The sequence below is a fragment of the mitochondrial genome of Carica papaya (genome assembly GCF_054855325.1).
Source record: "Carica papaya mitochondrion, complete genome".
In the NCBI taxonomy this organism is placed as follows: Eukaryota; Viridiplantae; Streptophyta; class Magnoliopsida; order Brassicales; family Caricaceae; genus Carica; species Carica papaya.
The window spans coordinates 242,588-269,630 of NC_012116.1; the positions used below are offsets into that span (position 1 = coordinate 242,588).

At 46.6% G+C, this 27,043-nt stretch overlaps 3 protein-coding genes and 3 non-coding genes, besides 1 other annotated feature.

The window, feature by feature from the left end:
• nad2 (NADH dehydrogenase subunit 2) lies at positions 1–4,943 on the reverse strand (one part of a trans-spliced gene, as the record gives it). Coding sequence (YP_002608182.2) covers positions 1–188; positions 1,688–2,260; positions 4,783–4,943 — 922 coding nt within the window.
• A 524-nt stretch (positions 4,944–5,467) lies between these two features.
• Positions 5,468–5,550, reverse strand: trnY(GUA). Its single transcript has one exon. It is a non-coding gene; the product is annotated as a tRNA-Tyr (tRNA).
• An 858-nt stretch (positions 5,551–6,408) lies between these two features.
• On the reverse strand, positions 6,409–6,480 carry trnN(GUU)-cp. The gene has a single exon. It is a non-coding gene; the product is annotated as a tRNA-Asn (tRNA).
• A 2,121-nt stretch (positions 6,481–8,601) lies between these two features.
• Positions 8,602–8,672, reverse strand: trnC(GCA). The gene has a single exon. It is a non-coding gene; the product is annotated as a tRNA-Cys (tRNA).
• Positions 8,673–20,586: 11,914 nt separating this feature from the next.
• Positions 20,587–23,303, forward strand: rpl2 (ribosomal protein L2). One transcript has 2 exons: positions 20,587–21,476; positions 23,186–23,303. Exons 1-2 carry the CDS (start codon positions 20,587–20,589, stop codon positions 23,301–23,303), a joined length of 1,008 nt encoding a protein of 335 aa, YP_002608204.1.
• A 247-nt stretch (positions 23,304–23,550) lies between these two features.
• Positions 23,551–23,706: a direct repeat.
• rps3 (ribosomal protein S3) lies at positions 23,637–27,032 on the forward strand. One transcript has 2 exons: positions 23,637–23,710; positions 25,454–27,032. The coding sequence occupies exons 1-2, from the start codon at positions 23,637–23,639 to the stop codon at positions 27,030–27,032; spliced, it is 1,653 nt and encodes a 550-aa protein (YP_002608205.2).
• The last annotated feature ends 11 nt before the right edge of the window (positions 27,033–27,043 follow it).

The following is a 27,043-nucleotide window of genomic DNA, read 5'->3' on the forward strand; positions in this document are numbered from 1 at the left end:
TTAAAGATATGAACTGAGTGCCATTTGATGAGTAACTGAGAACAAAGGAGAGGGATATAGAAAGGATGAAGTAATGAAAGAGGAAGTCATTGCTAGTAGTAACGACTTGTTACGATCCATTGGTTCATATAGAATCCATGTCCTAGGTGTATCAAAAAACATTCTTTTCGCTAAGCGTATATAATAAAATAGAGTGAAAGGGTCCACCCCGAAACCAAGGGGATACTAACTAACAGCTGAGTCCTCTCCGAACCGCAGGAGATAGTTGCCCATCATACGGCTCACCAACTTCACTTGCCTCTATGGGAGGCTCGCTCCGGGCAGGTTCGGATCACTTATAATACACAGCTCTACGAAGGAAGGGGTTGGGTTAGGAACGTTTTCAATATTCTTCTTTTTCTGTATTTGTTCGATGAGAAATGCGAGACGAAAAAGGAACCCATCTTTTCGACTGGGAAATGCGAGTCTGTTTTGTCCATTTTATCCATCCCCCTCTATCAAAATGATCAAAAAGAAAGGCAAGCTTGCTTCTTATTCCCGTCTTCGATCTCTTCCATCTCTGCCCCGCTCGTTGTCACCTATGTTGAAGAAAGGTTTGAAACCCTGTAGAGAATGAAGAGGGGCCAAGGATCTTCCTCTCAACAGTGCTTCTCGAGGCTCCCCCCTGAATAAGTAAGGCCCCGTTAGCCTGGGCGAAGATGGGGATAAGGAATAAGGATTGAAGCCCCCTTAGCTCTGCCAGGCACTGGACAGGGGTTAGCTCAGTAAATGTGTAGAGCCAAGTGTAGTGTGGTGTAGTAGTAGGCACTTCTAGGCCCCTTCCCGGCTACTGGATCACTCCAGTGCTTTGGGTACTACGGACCCTCTGCCATCCATTGCAGCAGAGCCGTTTCATTTTCGGGGGGGCTAAGCGCAGTTCTTTGAATCAAACGTTGAATGAAATCGATTCTTTTTTAGATATCAAAATCGAAATCGGATAGGATAGATGGATGGATCTATCTTTCTATTTATATATATTACTATCAAAAATGGATTTCTATAGTTAAGTAGCGTAGCAAGAAGCCCCAAATCCTTGATTTGGCCAGGAAAGACTGCACTGCTTTGGGCCCAGGAAGCGAAGGGAATGAGCTCGGCTGCTTCTCCTCCACACTTCTTTTTCTCCGTGCCTGCTCCGCATGCGCTTCGCGCGCCATTGGCGCTTTGCTCTCCTCTTATTCTTCATTGGACGGTTCGGATGGACTTCGCCGTTCTTTCCCAACTAAAAAAGAAAAGGCTGTATCACATCGAGATGTCGATTCGTTTTCCGCCCCCAATGAGATGGGGAATTTTTGACCCCCAAATTTCTACTTTTTGGCCCTTCATCTTTATGAATCGAGGCCCGGCCCGGCTCGCGTCGTTCCAACAACCGGCGGAGAGCACCTCAGTATACGATCGCGCGCAGTAACTGGGAGTCCTATTACACCTAAGGCCAACTTCAATTCACCAAACCAAGGTTCATCTCGTGTAGTGATTGTGGACTCGTATAAGGATATTGAGTAGACGGTTGATGTATCAGACTCGACCCTATCTTTCGTAGCATGCATTCCCATCCGTGTCGCAACTGATTCGGTAAGCTACGTGTCCGGTGCACGGAGAACTGCCTTCGGTCCTCCAAACTGACTTACTCGTGGCAACCTTCCGGCCGCCCAACGACCTATAACGCTAGTCACTACTCCCACTGGGGCTAGGAAGTAAGCCCCACAACCCAAAGCGGCGAAGAACAAATAGAATTTGCTACAAAAGCCGGCTAACGGGGGTATTCCTGCGTATGAGAACATAGTAATGGAGAAGGTAATAGCCGAAATAGGATTCGTTTTGGCTAGAGCGCCCAAATCCGCTATATATTTGACACGGGTTTGCCGTAATGCTGAAACTATGGCGAATGCATCTATCGTCATTAATGCATAAATAAAGATACCAATTAGTAGTGATTGAATTCCTTCTATGGTTCCACATGAGAAACCAGTACAAATATAACCTACATGTCCAATTGAACTATGAGCTAGAGGTCTTTTGACTTTCGTTTGGGCCATGGCGGCCAGTGCTCCTAAGATCATAGAAGCAATGCTGCAGAAAAAGAAGATTTGTTGCAATGTAGCTCCATAGGAACCATAAATAGAAACACGTAAAATATTAGCAGAAATCGAAATTTTAGGCGCAATAGAAAGGAATGCTGTAACCGGGGTGGGTGAACCCTCATAGATATCAGGTGCCCACATATATAGAGTCAAAAGAGATATGGAGTCCGAAGGGGGGGGGTTTTCTTCGGGGCTCGAGAGATGGAATAGATAGGGCCCCACAAGTTTCGAATTCGCCGCTGGGGAATTCACACGAAAGGGAACGAGGAATTCTCAACGAAAAAAGTGCTCTCTGAACCGAACGTGAAAGTACTTTTCCATCAGACGGCTGTTCCCGTAACTCCACTCTCGACTTGGATTATATATCCAAAAAGGTCCGCTCTCGGCCATTCCACACGCTGCCTAGCAGAGGTGTGGTTCTCTGAAGTGGATTCTCTCTTTTCTAGTAGATGCCGAACCTGCTGCCCCATTGACTAAGAAGAGGGGCGGGCGCAGCAGCTACATGGACCCCTTCCTTTCTGTTGTTGCCAGCGCTTTCCCGGGCCGAGCCGGAATTTCTTATTATAAAGGCAAAGCCCGAAGGCTGCTATCCCAATAGGCCAGCGGGCGGAACGAGGAGAGGCTCCGGCAATCATACCACCAAAAGCGTGCTCCCTTCAGATAAGACGCACCGTAGGCCATCCTCGGCCTTCTTCGTTTTCGATGAAAAAGAAAGCAAATCTCTCGATCTCCGAAAGCGTTTTCCTTCCCCCGCCGCATCTCCCTCCCTTCGTCGAGCCTTTCCTTTAATGGTTGGGGGAAGCATCCCTTATCTGAACTTGGCGGGCATTCTTTCCAGCCTTATTCAAATAGGGGGATGGGTTTGGTTTGAACATAGGCTCAAACATGATTTGAAGGTCCTAGCTACGCCATGCGTTCAATACAAAATCTGGAAAGCTGCAGAGATGACAAAAAGAGGGCGCTTTCCTATGTTGCACTGAAAAAAGAAGGACCTAAGAGAAGAGCGTCTTATCGCCGGTTTCTTCCTCCCGCGCCCTAGCCGCCCGGCCCGCGTTAGAGGGGAAGATTAGCAAAGCGAGAAAAGACAGAGGGAGGCATATTATTCTCTTCGCGAGAACTTCCGGATCGGAGAAGCATTCGGAACGGGCGGAGCGTTCATTTCGTTGGCGGAAACGATCCAATCCATTCGGGGCTTCGGGGAACCCAAAAACGAAGTCTTTCGACTTGATTCATAGATAGAATCAATGAGAAATAAACAAAAGATAGATGCTTTTTCTTTTCTATAAAAAAAATAGAAGAATAGAATAGACATCCCTTTATCTGTCTATGTTTATCATCTTCCGATTTAGATTTTTTTCGTTATATCTTCTCTCTCTAAAAAAAATGGAGAGAGAAAGAGCAGATGGATCCTATCCCCTATATCGAACACTAATTCCTATCTATTGATAGGAAGATCTTCGTCTAATACCGGACTTTGCCTTTCTTTTAGGAATTTCTCATATCCAAGGCAGCTTACCACAAGAACCCCACCCCATACGACTAGTTGGGGGGCTGTTCGCCTTTTGAATCAAACAAAGTCAGTAGTAGGGGCTTCATAGCTACTTTCATTCTAAAAGAAACCGAAGAACCAATCTTTAGTCAATAGGAGCCCTACTTCCACCTCATCACTTCCATTTAAGCGCAAACCCATTTCTTTCTTCTACGCCGGGCGGAGCGCACCTTTGGTACTTCAGTAGGGCGAGCTCTTTGATAGTGACTTCTTTCGTTTGGTAGGGCGACGAAAGGCTACTTCAATGACGGAAAGAGCCGGAAACTCGAGAGGGTCGCCTTTGGAAGCGTTCGCCGGTAACCAAAGCCTCACTCCTTCCTTTTTCTTATGTCGTGACGCTGACTGAATCCAATCCATAAACCCCGAAACGAAAGAAAGTGCGTTCCCTTTCGTCAAGTAGGTAAAGTAGGCATACGAACCACTTTTGCTTTGCCTTAGACTCTATTGGAAGAAAAGAAAGCAAAGAAAGAGGCGGAATGGAGAAAGGAAAGGGACAAGGGCGGTCTTGCTTGGCGCTAAGGCTGCTGGTTCGGGGGTAGGGTACGGTACTAAAGGTCCTCGGACTTCCAGGCGGTTTTTCCTTTGGGCAGCTGTTCACCGTTGGATCTCGCCAATACAGCCCCCTATAGTTTTCGTTACCGAGATATCTTTTTTTTTCATTGTTCCCAGGGATTTCTTTTGGGTAATCCGCTCCCATGCTGCAAAGAGTCAAATCTGAACTAAACCTTGTCGCTCTTCTTTCTTTCCTCGCGGGCAGGAAGCACACCAGCAGCGTGCGTTGCGTGATTCTACTGTGTTTTTTGCACTTTACTGGGTGGACAGTTGACCGGAAGAGAACTTCGATTCGCCCGGCCAGCAGGCGGGCGGCGTGCTTATCTTGTGTGACAACACTACAGAGCGAGTGGCTCTTCTAGGCGGGCAGCTGTGTGACAACACTACAGAGAAAGCGGGGCTTTCGTGTAACATGCTATGGTCTCAATGCCCTTACGAGGTAGTGATGAGTTTCACGCGCTCTAAGCCCGGCCCGCGCGCGGTTAGGAAGATTGGCCGCAATCTGAGCGGTACCACCCACCCTACCCTACCACCTATAGGCGGCCGTCCGTCCTACAGCCGCCCGAAAAGGAACTGCAGTGATCTTGAATAGGAATCCTACAGCGATAGATAGAATCCCCATAAAAAGACCACTAGATCGAGCACCAGTGATTTCGTATCCGGTCAAAATCTTGGCTAATTGATCGAAGTGGGTAGCTCCAGTAGACCCATAGATCATGGAACAAATAGGGTGGGTAGGCCCAACCACCACACTACACGTATAGACGCGAACCCCCCTCGTTACCGTACGTGCGACTCTCACCGCATACGGCTCGCACAAAGACTCCTAAATCCATCCCGAGCCTTTTCTTCCACCTCTCCTCTCCAATCCTCGATCAAACTTGCGTTCCCCAGGCGCTATTAAATGGGGGTCTTTCCTTCGCCTATCGTATATCGTATGTATCGGCTTGGCTTCGTCCAGAACCAAGGAGGCATGGAGGCGGGCGCGTGCGTGTAGGAAGGCCGACCATTACATAAGCTAAAAGACTACGACTACAAGCCAAGCCGGAAGCGACTCGCTTCTATTCTCGTTGGGATTGGATATAGATGGGGAATCTATAGATCGTAGTAGTTCGCCAACCTCTCTAACTAACATACGATACAATTTCACTTCACGGCACGGCCAAAAAAAAGAAAGAGCTTCGCTCGGTGGGCCTTCCTACGCTGACGAATGCCCCCTTTCTCTTCTCTGAAGTCTACAACAAACAAGTGGGAGAGGCAGGATTCGAACCTACGTAGAAAAACTTCAACAGATTTACAGTCTGCCGCTTTTGACCACTCGGCCACTCTCCCCTTCCCGGGCCGAGGCCCCCCTCAATGGGTTCTAAGAAGGAGGGCGGCGCCCTGAATCAATCAAAAAGCTTATTGATTTGATTGAAGGGAACTCAGACTCTTTATTAGCTTAGCTAGCGTTCCGGGAGAATGACGTCATTTAGTCAATTCATAACAATCTCTGTAAAGCAAGGGGCAAAGCTTCGTAGACAGCTTCCCCCTCATGTAGTCGTCGGCCTTACCCAGCCCCCCCCCTTCGTCGCTTTTCTTTCTGGCGAAGCTGCGAGCCTACCCTTCTCGAGCCTACTCAAATAGCTTACACTTACCAAGCCTAGTCTACAAAAAGAGGGCTAAAGTCAGCAAGCTTTCCCCCTTTGTTGTGTCTCGCGCCTCACTGCAGGCACTGAATGAATGAAATGAGTGGAGATCTTCCTTCCCCCTTGTTAATTACCAAGAACTTCGTTGCCACTAGTGGCGAAGAAGAATTCTACCATCCCACCCAAAAACCACTCGGAGCCTAAAGAGAAGAGAGTTCAGTCTACAAGAAGCTGGCAGAGCTTTAGCCATTGGACTACATCCATCTATCCTACCTAAACAGTCAGCCTTTTCTTCTTTGTTCGGATTCTTTAGTTTTTCGAATGACGCTAGTGGAGACAAATTCCTTCCGGCTAATGAAGAGAGACTACTCCAGTCTTCCCATTCATTCCCAGTGGATCCTTCTTCTCCCTAAGAATTGAACGAACCAAGTTCACCTATACGAGAGTGAGGAAGAAAAACCAACAAGAAACTTCCCACTTTTGATGTCCCACGATTCCGCTAGTTTAGAAACTAAGGAGAAGGACAGGGGTCGCTAGGTCAGAAAAGCGAGAACTCACAATTCTCCCCAAGTAGGATTTGAACCTACGACCAGTCAGTTAACAGCCGACCGCTCTACCACTGAGCTACTGAGGAACTACGGACTTAAGGAAGCCGACTCTCGTTCTTTGGGCCAACCTATGATCGAACTAAAATGGGTTCGTCACTCTTTTTCACATAGACCGGGGGAAAAGGTTTCGATAGCAAGCCCCTCCCCGGCCGGAGAGCCTCCAGGACAAGGGGGCGGCGGTCAACCATCCACTTTCGAGATTCATATTGATCAATCGATCTCCGCGTCCTGCCAGTTCGCTAAGTAGACTCACTCTACCGAGGGGCAACAAAGGCAGGAACTCTTCCTGCCAAAAACAAGGGACCCACTTCTCATCCTAGGAGTTAGCAGGTATGATAGAGTCCCCTCTCTGTCTGTCTCTCCGAGTTTCTACTACTAAGTAGCACTTCTGAGATTCAATCATAGAATCGATGGACTGAAAAAAAAAGCTCTATATTCTGAGTTTTGTTCAAGAAAAGAGCCCTTACTATAGGCGCTAGCACTTTAGAAAGATTGCAGCTAGCGCGCCCCCCCTTCTTTCTCTGATAGGGCTCGCTTCTTAGTCAAGCTTTGAAGCCCCTACCTTTCTTTATGGGATATTTGAAGAAGCGCAGGTTTGGAACCCTATACAAGGGGCTTTTCCCCAACCTATACATGGTGCTGGTCTCGATCTCGCTTGGTGGTGCCCCTCTCGATGATTGTGGACTCAACATTGATTTCGTGCTTGAGTTGGAGGGCCCTCCCTCCATCCATCGAATCAATCGAATCAAGTAATTCACTATCGAGAATTTGTCCGCCGCATATCTCATGCCATGCTTCTTTTTTCTCCGAATCGGTTCCTAGTGTCAGTCAATCAAGATTCGCCATCAAGAGGGGGAAGAACCTTTCCTTTAGGTTAGGCCGGTCTCGTCATTCACGCAATTCCCCCATCCATCGATCGATCACGCGAGTACGCATCCAGTCAGCACATAGCGAACGAAAAAAGCGTTCATCCTGGATTCTCTTCCTCAATCAAAATCTCTATCAATTGATCCCTATTCATTCGGTCAAAGTCTCCACGGCGGCCCCTCTACTGAGAGGTGCACCATGTTGATAGGAATCGGCAAAGACCTTCTTGTACACGTCCTCGAGGGCAGCATTCATGGCAATCATCACGTCTTTCTCCCGGGGGCATGGTATGGCTTTGTTCTTGGTATTGTTTAATAGATGTCGAGTGTCGCTTTTCCCCGTCCGAGAATCTCCATCTGCTTTAAGTGGGCGAGCGTCAATCCTTATGTCAGGTTGGTTGTTCAAAAAACTTGATCTTTACCCTTTGCATCTTCATCTTTTTGAAAGCTCAGACCCATTCTTCTGGATTTTCATTAGTCCTATTTCAGGTGCAAAGCCTCTTCAATAAAGACCTCTTTCTTTTCTTTTTTTTCTCATTTTCTTGATTGAAAGAGGATAAGCGCTATCCATTGAGTAAAGGGAGGGTTTGCTACAGTGATTCGGGCGGTTGGTGGCCCCTTCGAGAGTAGCGGGTCCTTGCCGCTGCATGAGTGGTAGCTCACGCTCAAAACTCCTCCGACACGAGTCCTAGTCGTTGCGCTGCGGTCCGTTTCCCGGCTTCGCTTGCGCGATTTGCACTTCTGATTGGTTCCATCCATCCCCGACCCTAATGAATCGAGTATGAAGGGGTCAGCCAGTCAAGCGGTTCGGGTTCTCGGTTGGTTCCCGTTCGCCTTCCCCCCTCATAGTCCATTAGTGGGTAAAGTGGTCAACTTAGAGGGCGCCCGCCTCCTCTTCAGACGTGTCCTCGAGAACCTGGCGGTCTTCGGTCTCCGCTTTTGGGGGCGGGAGTGCTTGGTCGCTGGGCTTTCCTTTTCCTCAACCAATTCGGTTGTGTCAGCCCTGAGATTGGTCTCCCATTTTGTTATGAGCTGGCTGAACAAAGATGGATTGAAGGTCAGATAGATTTGAGTTTCAGTGGCATAGGACCTTCGATCAACCATGGGGCGTATTCTACCCTTACTGAATTCATTCTATTGAAGCGTAACGTAAAAAGCTCCTTCTCATCTTGCATTTCTTTGGTTTGGAAGTTCGTTTATGTTGTCTGTGGATTTCTAACAAAGGAAAGCCCCCTTATGCCATTTGATTCATTTAAGTTGCGTGCTGCTCGCCACTCCCCGAGGCCAAGGACGGGGTCGAACCGTCATTCCAGGATTTGCAGTCCGATACATTTCCATTATGTTACCTAGCCAAACCCGCCACCCCATGTGCCAAAGTCAAACGGTTGTTCTTCCTTCCCTCTTTTTTCTACATATGCGGTGGCGGGCTACGCGCTCTATATGACCGGCGGCGGGTTACCAGAGAAGAGGGGACAACTTCTTTCTCCCTTGCCTTGCTCCATTTTGCTTTTCTGATTGAAAGTAGCAAGCCACTCCACTACTAGTACAGAGGCCAGATAGAAGGTTGCTCATCCAGCCCAGCGGATCCATTGTTTTATGCAGCAGTGCGATGCGGCTGAAAAACGTAAGCCCCTATTTTCTTAGTAATATTAGTAAGGTATAGGTTGGGGAAAACTCCAAAACTAAGGTTCCAAAAAAAAGCTGACCTTATATGAAATTTCAGTTTTAGAAAGGGGCACCCCTACTATACCCCTAAACTATAAGCTAGCGCGCAACGGCTTTTCAGCCGTTGTTGCTTGCAGCTTGCAGGCTCGAAAATCTCTCTTTCGCCTCTCCTCCCTGTCTCCATTCTGATTGATTCGCTTCTTCCTTCGAAAAAGCGCTTGGTTTGCCCCTTGTTGTCTTGCATTTCGTGATCCTCCGCTTCAGTCTGCCTTTTTCGGATAGCCGGGATCCAACGTTGATTTCCGATTCAAATGTCAGCTCCAGGTTTGGGCGGCCCATCTGGTTAGTTCAGCTATCACTGCTGTAAGCCCCTGCGGTTGTTCGGCTGCGTACTCCCCGTCCGCGTATCTCACACTCCCAAAGCATCTTTTTCATTTTCCTTTCTTGCATTTTGCTTTTTCTTTTTATAGGTCGGAGGTCGGCTTCGTGCGGATAGATGTTTGCCGGGGGAGATTGGTGCTCCTTGAGGTATGCCCCGGAGGTGGCTTGTTCTCTTCTCTGTCTTTTTCATCCAGTGCCTGCACTGCGTCAGAAAATCTTCGTCTTCGATCTCTCTTCGCAACGCAATAAAGAAGTCTAACTGTTTCTCTCGGCATCTGTCTTTTAAGTCATTGATCAACTATCTATAAGCTAGTAGCAGGGGGGTCTGCGTTCACTATTAAGCCTACGCCCGTCCATTCCTTTGAAGCTTGATCCCGCCCTTAGACTCGTTACGCTGTTCGACTGAACTCGTTGGCTCCGCGTCGGTCGGAACCCGGTTCGAGAACCTTTTCTCATAGATTCCCTTCACCAAGTCATCGCCAGCAATCAGCTCTTATCCCTTGGTATCAAAGGGCGAGTTCCTTTCTTGTCTTGCCCAAAAACTCTCTTTATTCTCATTGGAGAAAGACTCTCTCGCGGCAAGGTTTTACACATAGGGCCAGCTGCTTTCTTTATCTCGCTTGCCGTTAGTCCGTCTAGCGCCTTTCGGTTGGGGTCCGCCCCGGGGGTTAGACCGCTTGGGTTATCTTTGTCTCGAAGGCAGTCAAGGTCTCAGCCATTCTTCTCCCATTAGACTTGTCAATCCTTTGCTCTTTTTCCTTCTCTCTTCCAGTTCTCTCCCTCTACTTTATTTGACAGGGGCGGAGAATACCACTCTATCAATAACAAGAAAAAAGTAGCAATTCAGTTTCAAATGGTTTGAGCTTGGAAACAACCTGCTATCTATCGATAGGCGAGAACAGACTGCTATTGGCTGCTTCGCCTATCTATTCTATTATGGCCGGCTTGGAGACATCAGAGGAAGACCATCATCTCTATCCGGGTACGATCATAGCTTCATTCATTCGTTGAACCTTGGGGATAACCATTAGCATTGAGGTCAATCACCACACCACCTCTATCATACATACGACATTACATGACGCGAGAGTGCATGGTCAACACAGACCTAAAACGCCTAGGTTCCGCTTGCAGCCAATACAACCACAACCGGCACTTGCACGAGATTCAACAACCGAAACTACTGGTAGTCCCGAGGAGACGGCATCCTCCTATAATAGTTAGCAGTACTGAAGAAGCGAGCCCTATCAGAGAAAGAAAAGGACCCCCTTTTCAAAAAGAAAGGAAGTCGCTAGCTAGATGTCAAAGGTGATTCTGTTCATGCTTCAGACGATCTGGCTAATTATATATACTTCTATCTAATTATATACTCTTCTTCTATTAGAAAGGCGAACTTATAGGCCTGTTTTAGCTCCTTTCCATAAGCGGTTAGGTTGACTTTGGAAAGGCTACTAAGGACCGGGAAGGATTCATGGAGAACGAATCTATCTTACTGGAATCTATTTCTACCACTACTTGGGAGGGCTGATCATAGACCTATATTAATGACAACCAAGGATAAGCCCTATACCTTTGAGGATGGATCAACAATGGCTTCTGAATGCAGAATGTATACAATGAATTTGATTGAGGAATGAAACTCCCAAGAATTTGAAAGCTCCTGCCTACTGCTTTAACCGAAGACTAGTACTAGTAGCAGTAGCAATTCAACAACGACTAAAGGCCCTGACTGCTGATTTCATTCAAAAGCGAAGGAAATTTCATTACAAAACAAGCGGAAAATACGTGAATGGAAAAGGAAGATTGGAACAAGCAATTGAGAGAGAACCACATGCAGAACACATAGAGGACTATTGTATGTATAGAAGATTGGAAGCTCAGCTTTAAGTCAATAAGGGTAGGGGAGTAGCTGCGCCTACAATCTCGACAGTTGTGGTTAAAAGGTTTTTCTTTTTTCCACGCATCTATTAAGAAAGGCAGAATCATTTAATTTGAAATGCCCAACAGGCCAGGTTCTGGTTCAGCATGAGGGGATAAGGATTGAAGTTATGAAATTGTTCTCACACTTATCCATCTTATCGAGCCAACAGCATATAGCAGCAGTCCATCAAAGATTTGAAAGAGTCCCCGGGGCACAAAAGAAATTCTTCAATCTAGTAAGCTATCTATCAAAAACAGGGGGGGGGGTGTTCATAGTAAAAAGCTACTAGATTAGATGGATTCCAACTGAACTTCAACTTCTACTTGGTTGATTAATTCAGGGGCAGTGCTGGAACATAATTAAGGACGACCTCCATCTCCATATGGTAATTGAAGTCAAACAGAAGCAAACCAGGTGCAATTCAATCCTTCTTCCTGGCAATGATTCCCAAAAAAGCAAAACCTCACTAGACCGAGGACCATTGCTATGGGGACTACACTGTATAAGAGAATGACTAAGGTAATTGCCAATAGATTGAAAGACACGCTGGCTCTTTAAAAAGGGCGCCCTCCTAATCTCATTTAGATAGGAAGAGAGATTGATGATTATCCCAAGGAGGCTTACTACTCAGCTGATAGATCAGGTGAGCCAGCTATGATCACTAAACTCGCCAAACCAGCATATCATAATGTTAATTATAGGTTTCTATATGCTTAAGGAAAATGGGGTTTGCAGAGTAGGGTACGAAAATGGATTTATATAAAATATGGATAGCACCTATGATCCATGGACGACCAGTGGGGTTCATAAAAGGAACCAAACAAAGGTCTGCGACAAGGCTGTCCCCTCTCTCCATATCTCTACTTACTGGCTGGTTACAGATGACAATGTAATAATAACAAAGCCAGATAGAGAGACTTTTCGAGGCTTCCAAATTGGATTTCATTTTGTCTTTCTTTCCCCGGGTCAGGGCATGTGAGAAGTAGGTGCATGGGAAAGAGCATAGTAAACTCCCGGTCGGATAAAGACAACTCTGCAAGCCAGTCCCTCATCCCTTACCTTAAGAAGATCATTTTGAAAGTGCTGTGAGTATTAATCATTACCGCGAAGGAGCGAAGCAGCTCGAACGAATGTGAGAGGAACGAAAAGCCGTGAACTTCATGAAATAGAAATCATGGAACTCAAGAACAACTTGCAAGAAAAGCTTTTTACCAAAATGATATCCGAGCCAAGACTAGAATCTATTTTGAATCTGTCTCCTTACAAAGATATTCGAAAGGAAGCTTACAACTTTTTCGAAGCCCACGGAGCGGTTGAACCTGTCAGTTCGATGCGCCATACCTTTCAACGAAAGATTTGAGAAGGGACACTATGCCACTTTATTCGCGATTTCGAACAAAACGGAACCCAGTCTTTTTTTTATAGGGAGTTCTATGCCCACTTCACCGATCAAGAATTTCGTCGCTTGCGCGACCCATAAGACTCACAATAAGGTTGTACCTCTCTCGATTGATAGAAAGACATTCGGGAGCTAGGAGGGCCTATCGTGAGGGGACTTTCTTTCACGGTAGGCGAAAGTCAAGCGGGATCAGCGGCGGGCTTACCTTTTTTATTAGTAATTGAATGAATGTCATTGTCGCTCATCATCCTTGTTAGAAAAGGAAGAACAAACTCTCTTTTTGGGAGGGGAAGGTCATATACTTTTAGGATCAATTTACCGGAATTCCTCCACTACGGATGGACTGCGGAGACTTGATTCGATATTGAAGTTGCTATAGGTTAGGGCTTCTATCGTGCTATTCTATAGAGAGGTAGGCGACAAAGACAAGGGATCTCTCTCGCTATGGATGGTTGCTGTTTGCGAGAAGCCTCTCTTCCGCTTTATCCTTTAACTTCTTTCTTGTAAGAAAGTCAAGAATTTATCCACTGGTCTTTCTATGCTCGATCTCTACTCCCCGAAAGGTTACTCTCCTTTCTACCGAGCAAGCTCCATTCATGCCCAAGCATCGCAGACAAGAGAGAGCCCTTCGGACCTATGGCAAAGCGGGATCGTCCTCTAGGGCGGTCTAGTGAGAGCAAATGATCAAGCAAGAATGTGCCTACATCCGTAGATGGACTTCGTTGACTAGTGAAGAGAGTAAACCCTTGGGACTAACCTTGCCCCTGGGGTCGCTCATTTTAGTCTAGGCTTTTTCTATCTATGGAAAGATGAATGCTTGTGCTTCACTAGCCAAGTCCATGCACCTAGAGCTCGATCTACTAGCGCTCTCTTCGAGCCTTCCAAGTCAAGACCTTCGCTTTAAGTAGGTTGGGCTAGGTTTCGATGAGCAGATCTTTCGATCAATTACGATCCAGACTCAAAGGTCTTCCTTCGATGACACAATGCCTCACCCGCCCTCAGCCACACGTCTCTTTCGTTCGCCCTAGACCCACCCAAAAAATGCACTCTGCCCTTTCCAACCAAAGAAGGAGTTTCCTGTGGCTCGTCTACACCACATCGACCTAGAGCTTACGCTTATCTTTATCAATGCTTTCCTTTGCTTGATTCGTAAACCTTTCCCCGATCGAGGACTTCCTCCCTCTTTAGACCATTAGGAGGGTGGGAAAGCGCTTTAGTCAAAGAGGCCTTCTCGTGGATTTCGCCTTTTTTGAGGGCTGTCTCGTTCCTTTCAATTCCCACTTCAAGCTTGGGAAGTTCCTTGCTTTATCTCGGTATGCTTCACCACATGCCTGTGATCTTTATCTTTCAACCTTGCCTTGGTCCCGCTAGTAGTAGTCTCATTCCATGCTATCGGTAGTAGCATCAGTCTCTTTCCCTTTTCCTCGGCGCGGAAGATTTCTTTATATACACAATCAAGACGAAGCCTTCTATTTCCACTCTCATCTCTTTTTCACATTTATGATTAAGTTACTAATCATTTTTGAGAAAGCTAACGATGTCTTAACTTATACCACTCCAGAATAGGAAGCGATAGACTTTATTGATGTAGTAGCTTGTAGTCAAAATAGAAGGAGCTGGTCATATGTCAAGGGCTGCATTGAAAAAGGAGGAAGAAAGATTCTTCAATCGACCTGGAAAGACAATCCTGGTCCTTTCGAACCTGAACTAACGTCCCACCCTCTCCTTTCAGTCGAGCTGCACTAACGTACACCCTATCGAAGCAGCTTACCATTTTTTTCCTCTCGTTCCTTTTCTTCCCTTCACTACTAATAACCCGTACCAAATCGGGGGAGCAACTTCGTGCCTCTCCCGTTGGTCGAGCTTCCCTTTCGTCCACCCGTAACCTGTCTACCGAGCACTAAAGCCCGTAGGTCTCGTGGCTTTCCGCTCCTTCCCTCCACCCCTCGAACTCACTCGACCCAGGTTCAAGGGCTCCAACACAGTCGAGCTACTTCCTTCCCCGGAAGGGAACTAACTATCTATCTGAGGGCAGGACTTCCTGTGTAGGCAAAAAGTAAATCAATCCAATCAAAGCTTTTTTCCAGATACTTTTTTACATCGGTTAAGACTGTCAGAGAAAGATTCCGAAGCAGCTAAGAGACCTACTACACTTTCTTTCTCATTCTTCTCTTTTGAGTGATGCAAAATCCCGTATGGACCCCTATCCATTAAGGACATTTCATCTCTCGTCCCATCTCCGCGTAGCAAAGTTTATATGTTCAGTTCTGAGAGAAGGCATCGATGTAAACTTTCTCTTTCTATTTGATCTATGGTTCTTGGATTCAATACTTGATCCTGGGGACATAGGAATGGTTCTTGCGTCTGCCCCTTTTGCTTATTTATAAGTCCGTCCATAGCATAGAAAGGCTTGTTTTAAACCAGATCAAGAGTTTTTTTTTGCCATCTCGAAGAAAGACGGATGCTGGGCCCAATTCGATGATTGAGAACCTGAGGCATAACAAAAAAAGCGTATCCCGGCCTCCTCTTGGACCAAGTAGTTCTCCGTCTTTCGTATCAAGATCTTTTTATCTACCGATTCTCACCCGTATGATGAAAGCCCCTACGGGAGGGGGGTCTGGTGAATGATATCATTCGGAAATAGATGGGCTATACTAGTTATTATAAAGACTAGCCTTCGCTTTTATTGCGGAGCTCGCTGCTGTCCCTTATTCCATTTGTCCTTTCACAGACGTCCCTATGGCCTTTTCTTTGGTAGGACCGGCTTCCATTCGCCTTGGAAAGCGTCCTTCCTTTGTGATGCCCACATTGACTACTTTCATTATCTATCTATTTTTATAGAGATTCGATTGAGCCGGAAGCAGAGATAGGATAGATGTGGGATGTATGGAGAGGGGGAAAGAGATGAAATGAAGGGCTGGCCTAGAAGAGGCTTTCCTTTCTTCAATCATTTATAAGAACTAAGAAGTCAAGTATGATATATGAAATTCATCCCAATTATTCATTCTTTTCAAAGAAGGCGTGAATATGATGACTGCGCGCCAGATGAGATGATTCAATCCTCGATCTTGCCTTTCTCAGTAAGTAGATACGAAGCCATGTCCGATGCTTTGGGCGAAAGGCAATTACCAGGGCGGGTGGTGGAATATATGGGTAGCATGAAAGTCTTTCTTCTTGGGAAAGTAGGAAGCCACTCTCACAGACGCTAATGGGGTTACAAAAAGCCTGATGGGAAAGGCACCTTTGGCTTCGAATAAATAAAAAAAAGAAGAAATAGGCCTTCAAAATGGATCGAAGTGGGTAGCTCAACGTACCTTAGAGTCCTATGCCAACTAGTCTTTTGAAGAAGGAAGCTGACCTGCGCACTCGCTTGCTTAACTTAAGGAGAAAGGGAAGAATTAAGGTAGCAGCACTCACATAAAAGAAAAAACCTCATTTTGAATAGTCTCTTTCTTTCTGCTAAGGACTAGTAAGCCTTAGAGCAGTCTGAATCTTTCTTTTATTACCGCACTGACTATAGTCCCTGACTGTGGTTCAAGTAAGCGGGCTAATGAGTCGACTGCTTGCTTTAACTGTCTTGTCTTCTCTCTAATAAATAGAATAGGGAGCTCTGCTCTGCCCTACTAAGGATCAAATCACTTGAGTGCGCCCCGTACCGCCTCTACTCTCTTTTTTATATAGAAAAGCAAATCGAATTTCAGATAAGAAAAGATAAGGCGGACATAGCTAGAATAGTAAGCGCACCTCTATCTCCAATAAAGAAAGATAAAAAAGCATAGGTCTAAGCGATGGAGGTGAATAAGGCTTTTAGAAAGAGCTAGACGGAATAAGGAAGAAGAGAGGGCAAGTCAAGGTTGTGAATCCGGTATGTATATATATAACATACGTCCTTCTATCAATGACTTTTGAATAAGATAAGCTAAGAATCTATTTTTGACATTATCCGATCTACGAAGCGTACATAAAGGTAAGGAATAGAGAATCTGACCCGGAATTCGTAGATAGGACTTTTCCGGGTGTAAAGGAGAAAGAAAGTGATTGACCCTAACAAGGGGTCATGAATGCACTTTAAAGAAGAAGAATCTTTCTAGCTTCCAGGCATTGAGAAAGGAGATATCCAATTTCAATCTCATTCTTTTATTCATAGATATTAGTGAGACCACTTATTCTTTGATCAATTCTTTCCTAGAACGAAAAAGATCTTTTGACTCCTCTTTCCTAAAAGGATGAAGCAGAGAGGGGAAAGAATCCATACATTCTATTACCTTCATTCCCTATTTACTTCAATGCCATGCTTTTAAGCACAGTTTCTTTACGCTATTCTAGCTTGAACCCGAGGGGACATGAAAGAGCATCAATCATGTCGGTCTAATGGTGCCGGGAGTGCTCAGTAGTAGCTCTTTAGAGAGATTCTATGTCTCATATATCTATTTCTTTTTTGAATCTATCTCTTCCCTCTCTTGCTCTTATCTAAGCTAAGCCCTACAGTTCCTTGGCTCCCAAAAGAGTTCTGGCTTATAGGCGAGGAGGGGCATAGCGGAAGACCAACCCAATCTCGACAAAGAAAGAGAAAGACAAAGAACTTTATCAAAAACATCCTTTAAGAAAGAGGTTTAAGAATACTAAAGGAAGCCGTGATCTTATATACGATACCACCGGTCGGACCAGATCGTTGGCCCAAGCTATGGAAACTTCCCGGTCTTCGTGCTCTTTGGTCATTCTTTCTTTGACTCATCTCTCTTTCTTCCCAACATAGTCAGTCGCGAAAGACAGGACAAAAGGGCACTTTCTTTAACCAAAACCCCTTTCGGGTTATGACCCTATGCTGATAACAAGTCCTAAAATGGCCTCTTAAGCCTTCGTTCCGGGTAGGGTGACTTTTCGTTCCGGTGATTCTTTGTCCCTTGCTTTCAAGACTAGGCGCTATACTCTATACTGTTTGAAGTGAACTAATAGCAGCTCATATCTCTCTATAGAAGCCCTCTCTTCCCTTTCCCTTGCGCACTTCCTCACTCGCAGCTTTCCCGGGACCCGAAAGCCTGACCTTGATTTCAGTTTTCTCTTAACGGAAGCTCCCTTTCCTGGCTTTGCTTCAGAATGCCTTGTCTGGTGCTACTAAAGAGGTCTTGCCTTTCGGTCTTCTTGTTCCTGGCTTTCAGCTTGAAGACAAGACTACGTAATAACATCCACTCTTTCTTCTTTCGTTCGTTCCCCAAAAAGACGGGGATTGATTAGTAAGCTTGCCCTGGTAGGCCGTTGATCCACCAGGTCCCACCCAAGCCCCATGCCTGGGTCATTTACTAGCGAAAGTTCCCTTGCGGGTCACTAGTTTCATTTTCTCTTTTTGTCCTCAACTGCCCTTTCCCTCTAAGACGTGAATTGGAATTGTGCCAGAAAGAGGAAACCCGGGAAAATTGGCTTAAAAAGAAAGATCTATGAGCTGAATGCGTACTTCACTCTCTCGGGATGTCTGCCCCTGTAACCTAAGCCCTACTCCACTGCCTGCGGTCTTTCTAGCCTTTTAGAAGAAAGCTAGACCGCACCGGGAAGATAGGAATGAATTCGACCAGGGAGAGAATCTTCTCTTGAGCCAAGAAAGCCCATGACTCCTTCGCTAGTCTTCCTGTCCGGTAAAGTAAGCAGCAAAGCACTTCACTCGCTTTCGAGAACCTAATAGAATAGCGGCTGATTCACAGTTGGTTGGCTATGCTCCGAAAAGAGTTCATCTGGACTTGAAGGGCGTCCCATGGTCGGATGCGAGCCAAGCTAGTTAATCAAAAGCGAGTCTCCATTACGCAGTGATCTTTCCGCAAGTGGAGGTCCAGGCTCTAATCCAGTCTCTGATGGCGTAGTGGGCTAACTGACTCCTCCCCATGGTCCGGAGGCAGTTTGGTGCAAAAGATTTTGTCCCTATGACACACGAGCTGAGTGAACTGGAATTGTAATACAAAGACAAAGGTAAGGAACTTAGTAAAGGAAATAGCGGAGGCTTGGAAGCAGGTACACCGGGTCACGCCCGGAAATTATACAGATGCAACTACCGAAGGCTCACACAAACCAATCGACACTTAAATTCGAAAGACGAAAGACCAACCTAAACGTGAGAATCGGCTCGAAGATCAAAGGAATTCCTCCAGGTAAGGTGAGGCCAAGCTGCGGAAGGAACTTTCCGTCCAAAGAGTATAGATAGAGTCGGAAAATCGGCCCTCTGGAGGTGAACCTGTGACTTCGCCCTGTTCTTATGGCGGGCAGTAGCAAGAACACGATCTCTCGGAAAAAAAAGACTAAAGCCCCCGATCCAAGATGCCCCACCAATCAAATAACGCACTGCAGAGCCAGGGTTTTGCCCCAAAGTACGCTTTTGCTCGCTCCGAAAGTCAGTACGAACCGGGCAAAGAAGCAATGTCGACCATCCCTAAAGGAGATCGGCGAGCCCTTTCCCCTGATGCATGGGACAAGGCCGGGGAGTAGAAAGATTATAAGCGCACGCAGCCCTCAGGCAAACCTCTAACCAGGCTGATGAAACCTAACCAGAAAGAAAAAGAAATGACGCCGGTCGTTGTGATCCTTCTTTCTCTTCCAGCCCATCTTGACTATTCCTCAAAAGAAAGGAAGGCTCAGAAGGACTCGCCCAAAGCAGAAAGATAATATACAGATGGAATGGTTCATCAACATGCCTTGGGAGCATGAGAGCGGGACCCTTCCCTTGGGCAAAGAAAGAATCCTTAATAATATGTAGGGCTAACCTACCCCAAAGGATAGGGTCAAAGGTTCTTCCAATCTTTCGGATAAAACCTAACCGACGATTCATATTCTGGAAAGGCCCTTCTTACTGGGCGTCTCTCCGCAAAGGCGCTTCTTTCTGTATGAGTTGACTGACCTACTGACAATGTAATGTAATAAGATAAGAGGGCAATGAAATGGAATAGAAAGAATTCTCTCCCTCTGAGCGCTATTGTTCTTTCCCACCCTTTCTTTGAACCTTGGTTATATGCTCAATCTCTCTCAAACAAAAGGTCATTCGGACATCTAAACACAATCCCTACATCACAGGCCCCTGAGCTCCAAAGAAAGAAGACCTTTACTTGAATAGTGAAAGACGTATAGCACGTAGACTGACTGACTACACTAGTAGTTACCCATTATTCACCCAGAAGGAAGAGGGGAAGGGGGGCGGTCCAATCAATTTCTATCAGATTGAGAGCATACCACGTCTGTGTCGAATCCTGTGTTTTAAAAGGGGTAGCCACTTGGCTTTTCCGAAGGTTAACTTCCTTTGATTGAAAACCAAACCTTGGTCTCGTCCATTACCATTAGTAGCGGGAGAACGAATCCCGGTGCGGAACAAAATCATCCAGTCACAACGGAATCTTCTGATTCCGCCTTTTCCTATTGATTTTGAACCAACCTCACCTCGCAGCAAGTGTAGGCTGAAAAGCCGTAGCGCGCCTGACTTTATTTGACTTTAGATTTAGCGTTGTTTTTTTCACGAGGTTGTATATAATCCAATCTTCAGTGAGATTTCCTACTGACTGAATCGCTTTAATTAGTTGAAGGAAAGGAGGCTTCTGGCTCGGCTGGTCTCACTGGAGAGGAGAGTTTTGACTGCGAGGGGGGCAGGGGCGCGTCTGATGGTATCATATATAAGATCACGGCTGCATTTAGGAGTGATCTTTCCCTCTTCTTAAAGCCGGTGGTGATCTCACTTTCGAAAGAGAGTCTCGACGTGGCGGTGTACACGTCGCTCCATAGCGAAAGTAGTCACTGGCTACAGCTTTCTTTCCTACCGGACCGGAGGCGGCCGAGAATGTTATGTCAAAAGGACCAACGACGATGAAGGAGGAGAAGGAGGAGGAGTAGGAGCTAATTCGGACGGAATCGAATGATTACGAGATAGACAATGAGACAAAGCCAAGAGGGGAGAGCACTTAGACAATTCACTTTGAGTACAGGAAAGTCTGCTGGTAGGAATTCCTCAGGGCGTATTACGGTTTTTCACCGAGGGGGTGGATCGAAGCGATTGCAGCGAAGAATTGATCTGAAACGAAGCACTTCGTCTATGGGCATTGTAGAAAGGATAGAATATGACCCTAATCGTTCTTCTCGGATCGCTCCAGTACGATGGATCGAGGGGGTGCAGCTACGCCGCCAGAGGAAATTGAAGACGATAGAGGAGTTCGCTCCGCCGCGCAAGATCCTCGAATCTACCACGACCACCATCCGCGGCCTATTTTCGTTCTCTTCCCTGCCCGGGAAGGTGGATCAAAGAAAGGTAGCTTGCTTCTCTCCTGGACTGATGGCGGCTTATGTAGTGGTCGGCCTTCCTACCAGAATGCCTCTTTGGTCGAAGAGCGCCTTTACTAGTAAGGGCGCAGGAAGCAAAAAAACTTGCGCGAAGGACGTCTTCTTCTCTGCCTTCTCCTCTCCAAAGGCCAAGGGAGAGACTGCATCCCTTTCCTTCGCTAGCTCTTTTGATTTCCCAAGGATAGCGGTAGCTGGGGCAAAGCCCGCTTTCTTCGCTCCGCGAATGAAAGAGAAAGTCAGAGGAAAAAACACGTTCTCTCTTTGCGAGGTCCGAAAGTGGAGAACGCATAGCATTCTCTGGGCACATAGGATTAAACGTAAAGCAGCGCTTTCTTGGCAGAGTTTTAGGCGGCAAGAGACTTTAGGGCTTGTTGGAGCTGCTGAGCATAACGAATCGAAGCCGAAGACGGATCAAGGTAGCTTGCCTGCCAAGCCGATAGGCGAAAGGCCGAAGGATAGAGCGTGCAAAGTCGATCGTGCACCTGTCGTGTGACCCGTTGGTCCTAAGCAATGTCTTGCGCGAAGCGACCCACCTAGAAAGAGCTCTCCTTTATGTTAGGGGGCACTAAAATGAAACTTCGATCGGATGCGGGTATCCAATCCCGCCGCTGAGATGTCCAGCGGATTCCTGGGCCTTGACGAATGGCCGGCCACCTTTTACGTTAGGAGAGCAAAAGGCCCGGGGCATAGAAGGATGAACCAATGTGAATGAGTGTAAGCTTCGTTGCCCGAACACGATTGGTGCTGACCACACTAGGTGCTACCGCGGTAGCAAGAGAGGCCAGGCGGTGACAATTGAGAGGTTGTCACTGAGCATTCCTAGTCACACGGGAAGAGAGGTCAAATGGCAAGGCAAGGCCATACGCCCGTTTGGCTCCTCGCGGAGTATAGCTCACATCCAAACATCTGATTGGGGAACGGGGCAACGCCCATGAAGCTCCGGCGGAAAGGGAAGGCCTGCCAGGCCGTATGCCCATGGGTGCAGGATTCTTCGAAAAAGCGCGGGCTGACTCGGAGACCTGGGACCTTGGCTTAGCAACGAATGAAGGGAAGCTCTTCGAGCTTTCTCCGCCAGCGGCTTATGTAGTGGTCGGCCAGCTCGCTAAGCTTCGCTTCCCTCTCCCCTTCCCTTATTAAAGAAAGTGGAAAGTCTGAACTTAGTAGTCGGCATTCTATAAGCGGCGACTTGTCGAGTCTACGAAGCTTTGCTTCTTGTAGTCGGCCCGTAATGCCTCCCTTCATTTGCTTGCCTCCTTCCAGCTCAGAATGCCTAATGCCTATTATCTAGTTCGAGAAGCTAACCGCCAGAAGCTCACCCTTCGGGTGTCGCTTCCAGCGCAGGAGGCCAAGCATTCTGCCAGACGTCCCGGCCTGGGAGCCCCGTTCGCCTTTGGTACTTCAGTAGATCTTCAAAAAGAAAAAGCGCTACTTCAATGCAACCTTAACTACAACTACATTACGCAAGCTCCACCAATACCTATACCTACCTATAGAGTCAAAAAAGTACCAGTGACGGTGACTTTGACGGTTTATGGATTCAGTCAGCTAAACTCCTCAATCAATATCAACAAAGAACATGTCGTGACCGGTGTAGCTAAGTTTCCAAAGGTGAACAGCCCCCTGTCCTTTATAGTCGTAAAAAGCTTCTCAGAAAAGTCAGGAAGGAGGCATTCGAAAGGCCGACCACTCTATCATAGGCCTTCTGGTGTGAAGGCCGACGACTACACAGACTCTATACCAAGTCATGAGCGATAGCGAAGCCAAGCCTTCGCCTATAGGCGAAGGGATGAAAGCCCGACGAAGGCCTATGATAGAGTCAGAAAGAAAGTACGAAAATAAGTACGTTAAGGTTACGAAGTCACTTAGCCGTCTACAAAGGGAAAGGCGTCGGTACGGAGTCACCGTCAGCTGTGGATATAGACTAGGCTATAAGGAACGGAGTCTTAAACTATGGACCGAGACTACACTAAGGAACAAGGAAGCTTGACTGAGCAAAGAAGTCAAGGAACGAAGCTGCTTCTCTAATAGCCCCGTTAAATAGGAGGGCGAAGGCTTTTTGAAAAAGTGTTTTTTGTCTTCATTTCTTTTTTTCATTTTGATTTAGAGAGAGGGGGCTTCAAGTTCTTAGGAAGAGCCGTACGAGGCAGCTCACGTACGGTTCGGGAGCCGAACCCCAGCCCAGGGGCTTAGGTCAACACTTATATAATAGCCAGTCATCAATTAGAAGCAGGCAAAATGGTGATGAATTGCGATTGGTCCAAACCTTCGACCAGCGACTTATTGCGACCCGCCCAGAATGACCATCCATACTAAGACCTTATTCACACAGCGAAAAAAGGCCGAGTGGAAGGGGGCAGTCAGCTGGCTGCTTCTTGGCCACGCCCCCTGCTTATAGATACGAGATACTTGACCTAAATTCTCAAATAGGAAATTGCATACCATTAGCCGATATACGTATAGGAACATGGGTACATGATATTGAATGTCATCAAGGTCAAGGCGCAAAGCTGGACAAAGCCGGTGGTTAGGCAGACCATTCTTCGTGGGATTCTTGTGCGAGGTTTGCTTCTACACGGAAACGAAGACTTTCGAGAACAAATAGTGGACCGGGAAGAATTAAGGGAAATAAGTAAAGTCTAAGGGCATATGGCACGCAAAGGAAATCCGATTTCGGTAAGACTTGATCTGAATCGTAGTTCAGATTCAAGTTGGTTCAGTGAGGGCGACCGCGAAAGTCACCGAATGGGTCAGTCTTTTCCTTCAGTTTGTCCTATATTCAAAAAAAGCGTGGGAGGACGTTGCGGATGCCGGGGCGGACACGACTTCTTCTAACGCTAGAAGACCACTGGAAAACACCCGGAACCAGAGCATGTCGTGAAAGAAGCACACTGGACGGGCGTGCTTCGACCGTGTCTCCGGGGCACAGTTGAATGTAGATATCATGAACGCGAGGTGTAGGATACCAGGCCGAGAAAGCCGGGCAACCACCCCCCCCCCTATGCGCCGATCGCTAGCGCATCCAGGGCCCCGACGCCCAGCTCAGCTGGAGAGGGCTAGCCTGATCTGAGAAGTGCTAATTCGGTTCGGATAGACTTCAAAAAAGAGGCCGCCGCCCCTGGAATCAATAAGAAAACAAGTACTCAGTTTCAGATCAGTGAATAAACCGAAACGAAAGAAGAGACCTTTCTCGCTCGGCGCCTAAAGCGCACTATGCTCCGCTTCAACAAATGAGAGTTTTCGGTGGAACCGGTGAACCACGCGAGCTGGATAGATGTGTGGGACAGAGGGCTCGTAGTACCAGCTAGCGCAGCTATGCAGTGGAAGGGAAGGAGCCTAAATCGACCCCCTTCTTTCTTTTTTTTCAAAGATCAAAAAGCAGTACAAAGAGATTAGACTCTCGGATAAGACTAAGCAGCCACCGACCGTTCCGACGCGCCCCTGACCTATCTTGATTAAGACCGAAAACCTATCTAAAATGAAGCCTAGTTTAAGCTGTCAAACAAATGATAGAATAGAAATGGAATAATATCCCACTAGTACTAGTAGGGAAGGGATATGGATGGAGTCTCGCTCAGTAAAGAGAAAAGAGTTGTAGATTCGTAGAAAAGGAGAAGTTGTTTCGCTAACGCTGCAATCTTTCTAAAGTCAGAAGCACGAAACTTGACTTTGAGAAAGAAGGTGCTTCTTTCCGCTTTATTAGTAAGTAAGCTTGTTTTATATCAATAAAGACGAAAGGTTGCTATTCTAATTATATAATCTAAGGCGCGTTAGCGCTTGAGTTTGATTGCAGGACGTTTAGGCTTGACTAATAAGATAGAAAGGGCTTTTTAATCAGGGTGCGCAGGTTTGGAACCCAAAGGGCCTTTCCTTTCAAATGACAACTGCCTCTTCCTGCTGCGAGGGCGTTGCACGAAACCAAACCGCCCCCCGCCCCAATCAAGTACCAGTTGCTTCGCTGGTAGGCCCACTTAGGTTAGGGGGGCATTGCCCCTCAGTTCTGACTAACCTCCGGTGTGTAATCAACATGTTGCTAGCTTCAACTCGGTTGAATAAGAATCATTGATTCTCTCTGCTGTCCATTTCTTATTCATTCAGGGCGCTCGGCCGGTGCTCCTTTCTCAAACCAGAACTACTCTGAACGTTAGGGAAGATAAGAGAAGACCACCCGACCGAAGGGACTTGACTTATCCGAACCGAACGATAGCAGCTTAAAGCTAAGCCTATCACGAGCAGCGTCGCTGCTTGATCGGCGGGGAGGAGCATCTCAAAGTATGGGGCAAAGGATCAAGCGCTTTTACTTTGTCCCCCGGGATCCACCACGGGTTGGGTTTGAGAGCCGTGTGATGGGTGACTATCCAGCACGGTTCGGAGAGCACTTTTAGTCTTTGCTGGTGAATGGAAGCCCCCCTTATCAAGCAAGAAAGAAGCGGCTCTTCCCACGGCGGAGTCACCATTGACTCTATTTATTATTATGGTAAATCGGTGTATCAAGATGTAAATCTGAGATCTTATTTCGGTTCGATACGTCCACCTACGAGACTAACCTTTGGCTTTCGTCTCGGTAGGTGTATTATTCTACATTTTCCTAAAAGAACATTCATTCATTTCTTTCTTCCCCGTCGACCACGACGACTGAAACGACGCAAAAAAACCAGACCCGGAAAGGAGAAGGGCCGGTGGTGGACGACATTCGGGAAAGTCGGGCCGATCGGGTGTCTTCATTCAAGCGACGATACAGAAGAAGAACGAAACGAAGTGAGAGGCCGGGGGGCAGGGAAAAGAGTCGAGTCGATCAGGCTCGACGACCGAAAGAAGCAAAACGAAATCCGGATTTGGCCGAAAAAAAAGCAAGGCTATAGATACCATGACCGATCACCATCGATAAAGAAGAATCTTTCTAAATCACTTCGGGTCAGCGGGGCCTTCAAGCATCCGAACTACGCCGGGGTTGTAAATGACATAGCGTCCCTGATAGAAAATGACGACTCCTTCCGAAAAACGAAGTTATTCAAGTTCTTTTTCCCAAAGAAGTCCCGCTCCGACGACCCGACGAGTCATCTACTTAAAAGGACCCTCCCTGCAGTGCGCCCCTCCTTGAATTATTCGGTCATGCAATACTTATTGAATACAAAGAACCAAATTCATTTCGACCCCGTCGTAGTTCTCAATCATTTCGTGGCACCGGGCGTGGCTGAACCATCTACGATGGGGAGAGCGAATGCACAGGGAAGAAGCTTAGATAAGAGAATACGTTCTCGCATCGCTTTTTTTGTAGAAAGCTCGACCAGCGAGAAAAAGTGTTTGGCCGAAGCCAAAAAGAGGTTGACCCACTTCATTCGCCAAGCGAATGATCTTCGCTTCGCGGGAACAACAAAAACCACGATCTCGCTCTTTCCTTTCTTCGGTGCTACCTTTTTCTTTCTAAGAGATGGGGTTGGGGTGTATAAGAACCTTTTTTTTGAGGATGCCCGGGAACAACTCCTAGAAAAATTAAGGATCAAATGTTGGAACCTCATGGGTAAGGATAAGGTAATGGAATTGATAGAGAAATTGAGAAACCTAGGTAGGATAGAAGAATTGATAAAGGGAATAGAGATGATGATAGAGATCATATTGAGAAAGAGCAAAATTCCGTACAGGTACAACTCTTATTTAAACAAAGTCAAAAAAATGCGATCTTTGTTGTCTAATAGAACAAACACTAATACCTTAATTGAGTCGGTCAAAATCAAATCTGTTTATCAAAGCGCTTCTCCGATTGCTCAAGACATCTCTTTTCAACTGAGGAACAAAAGAAGATCATTTCGTTCCATTTTTAGTCAAATAATGAAGAATATTCAATTAGTAATGAAAAAGGGGGTTGAGGGGATCCGTATATGTTGTTCCGGTCGATTAAAAGGCGCAGAAATAGCGAGAACTGAATGCGGAAAGTATGGAAAAGTCTCTCGTAATGTATTTAACCAGAAAATCGATTATGCTCCTGCGGAAGTATCTACTCGTTACGGAATCTTAGGTGTCAAAGTGTGGATTTCATATAGTTAAACAAAAAGGGA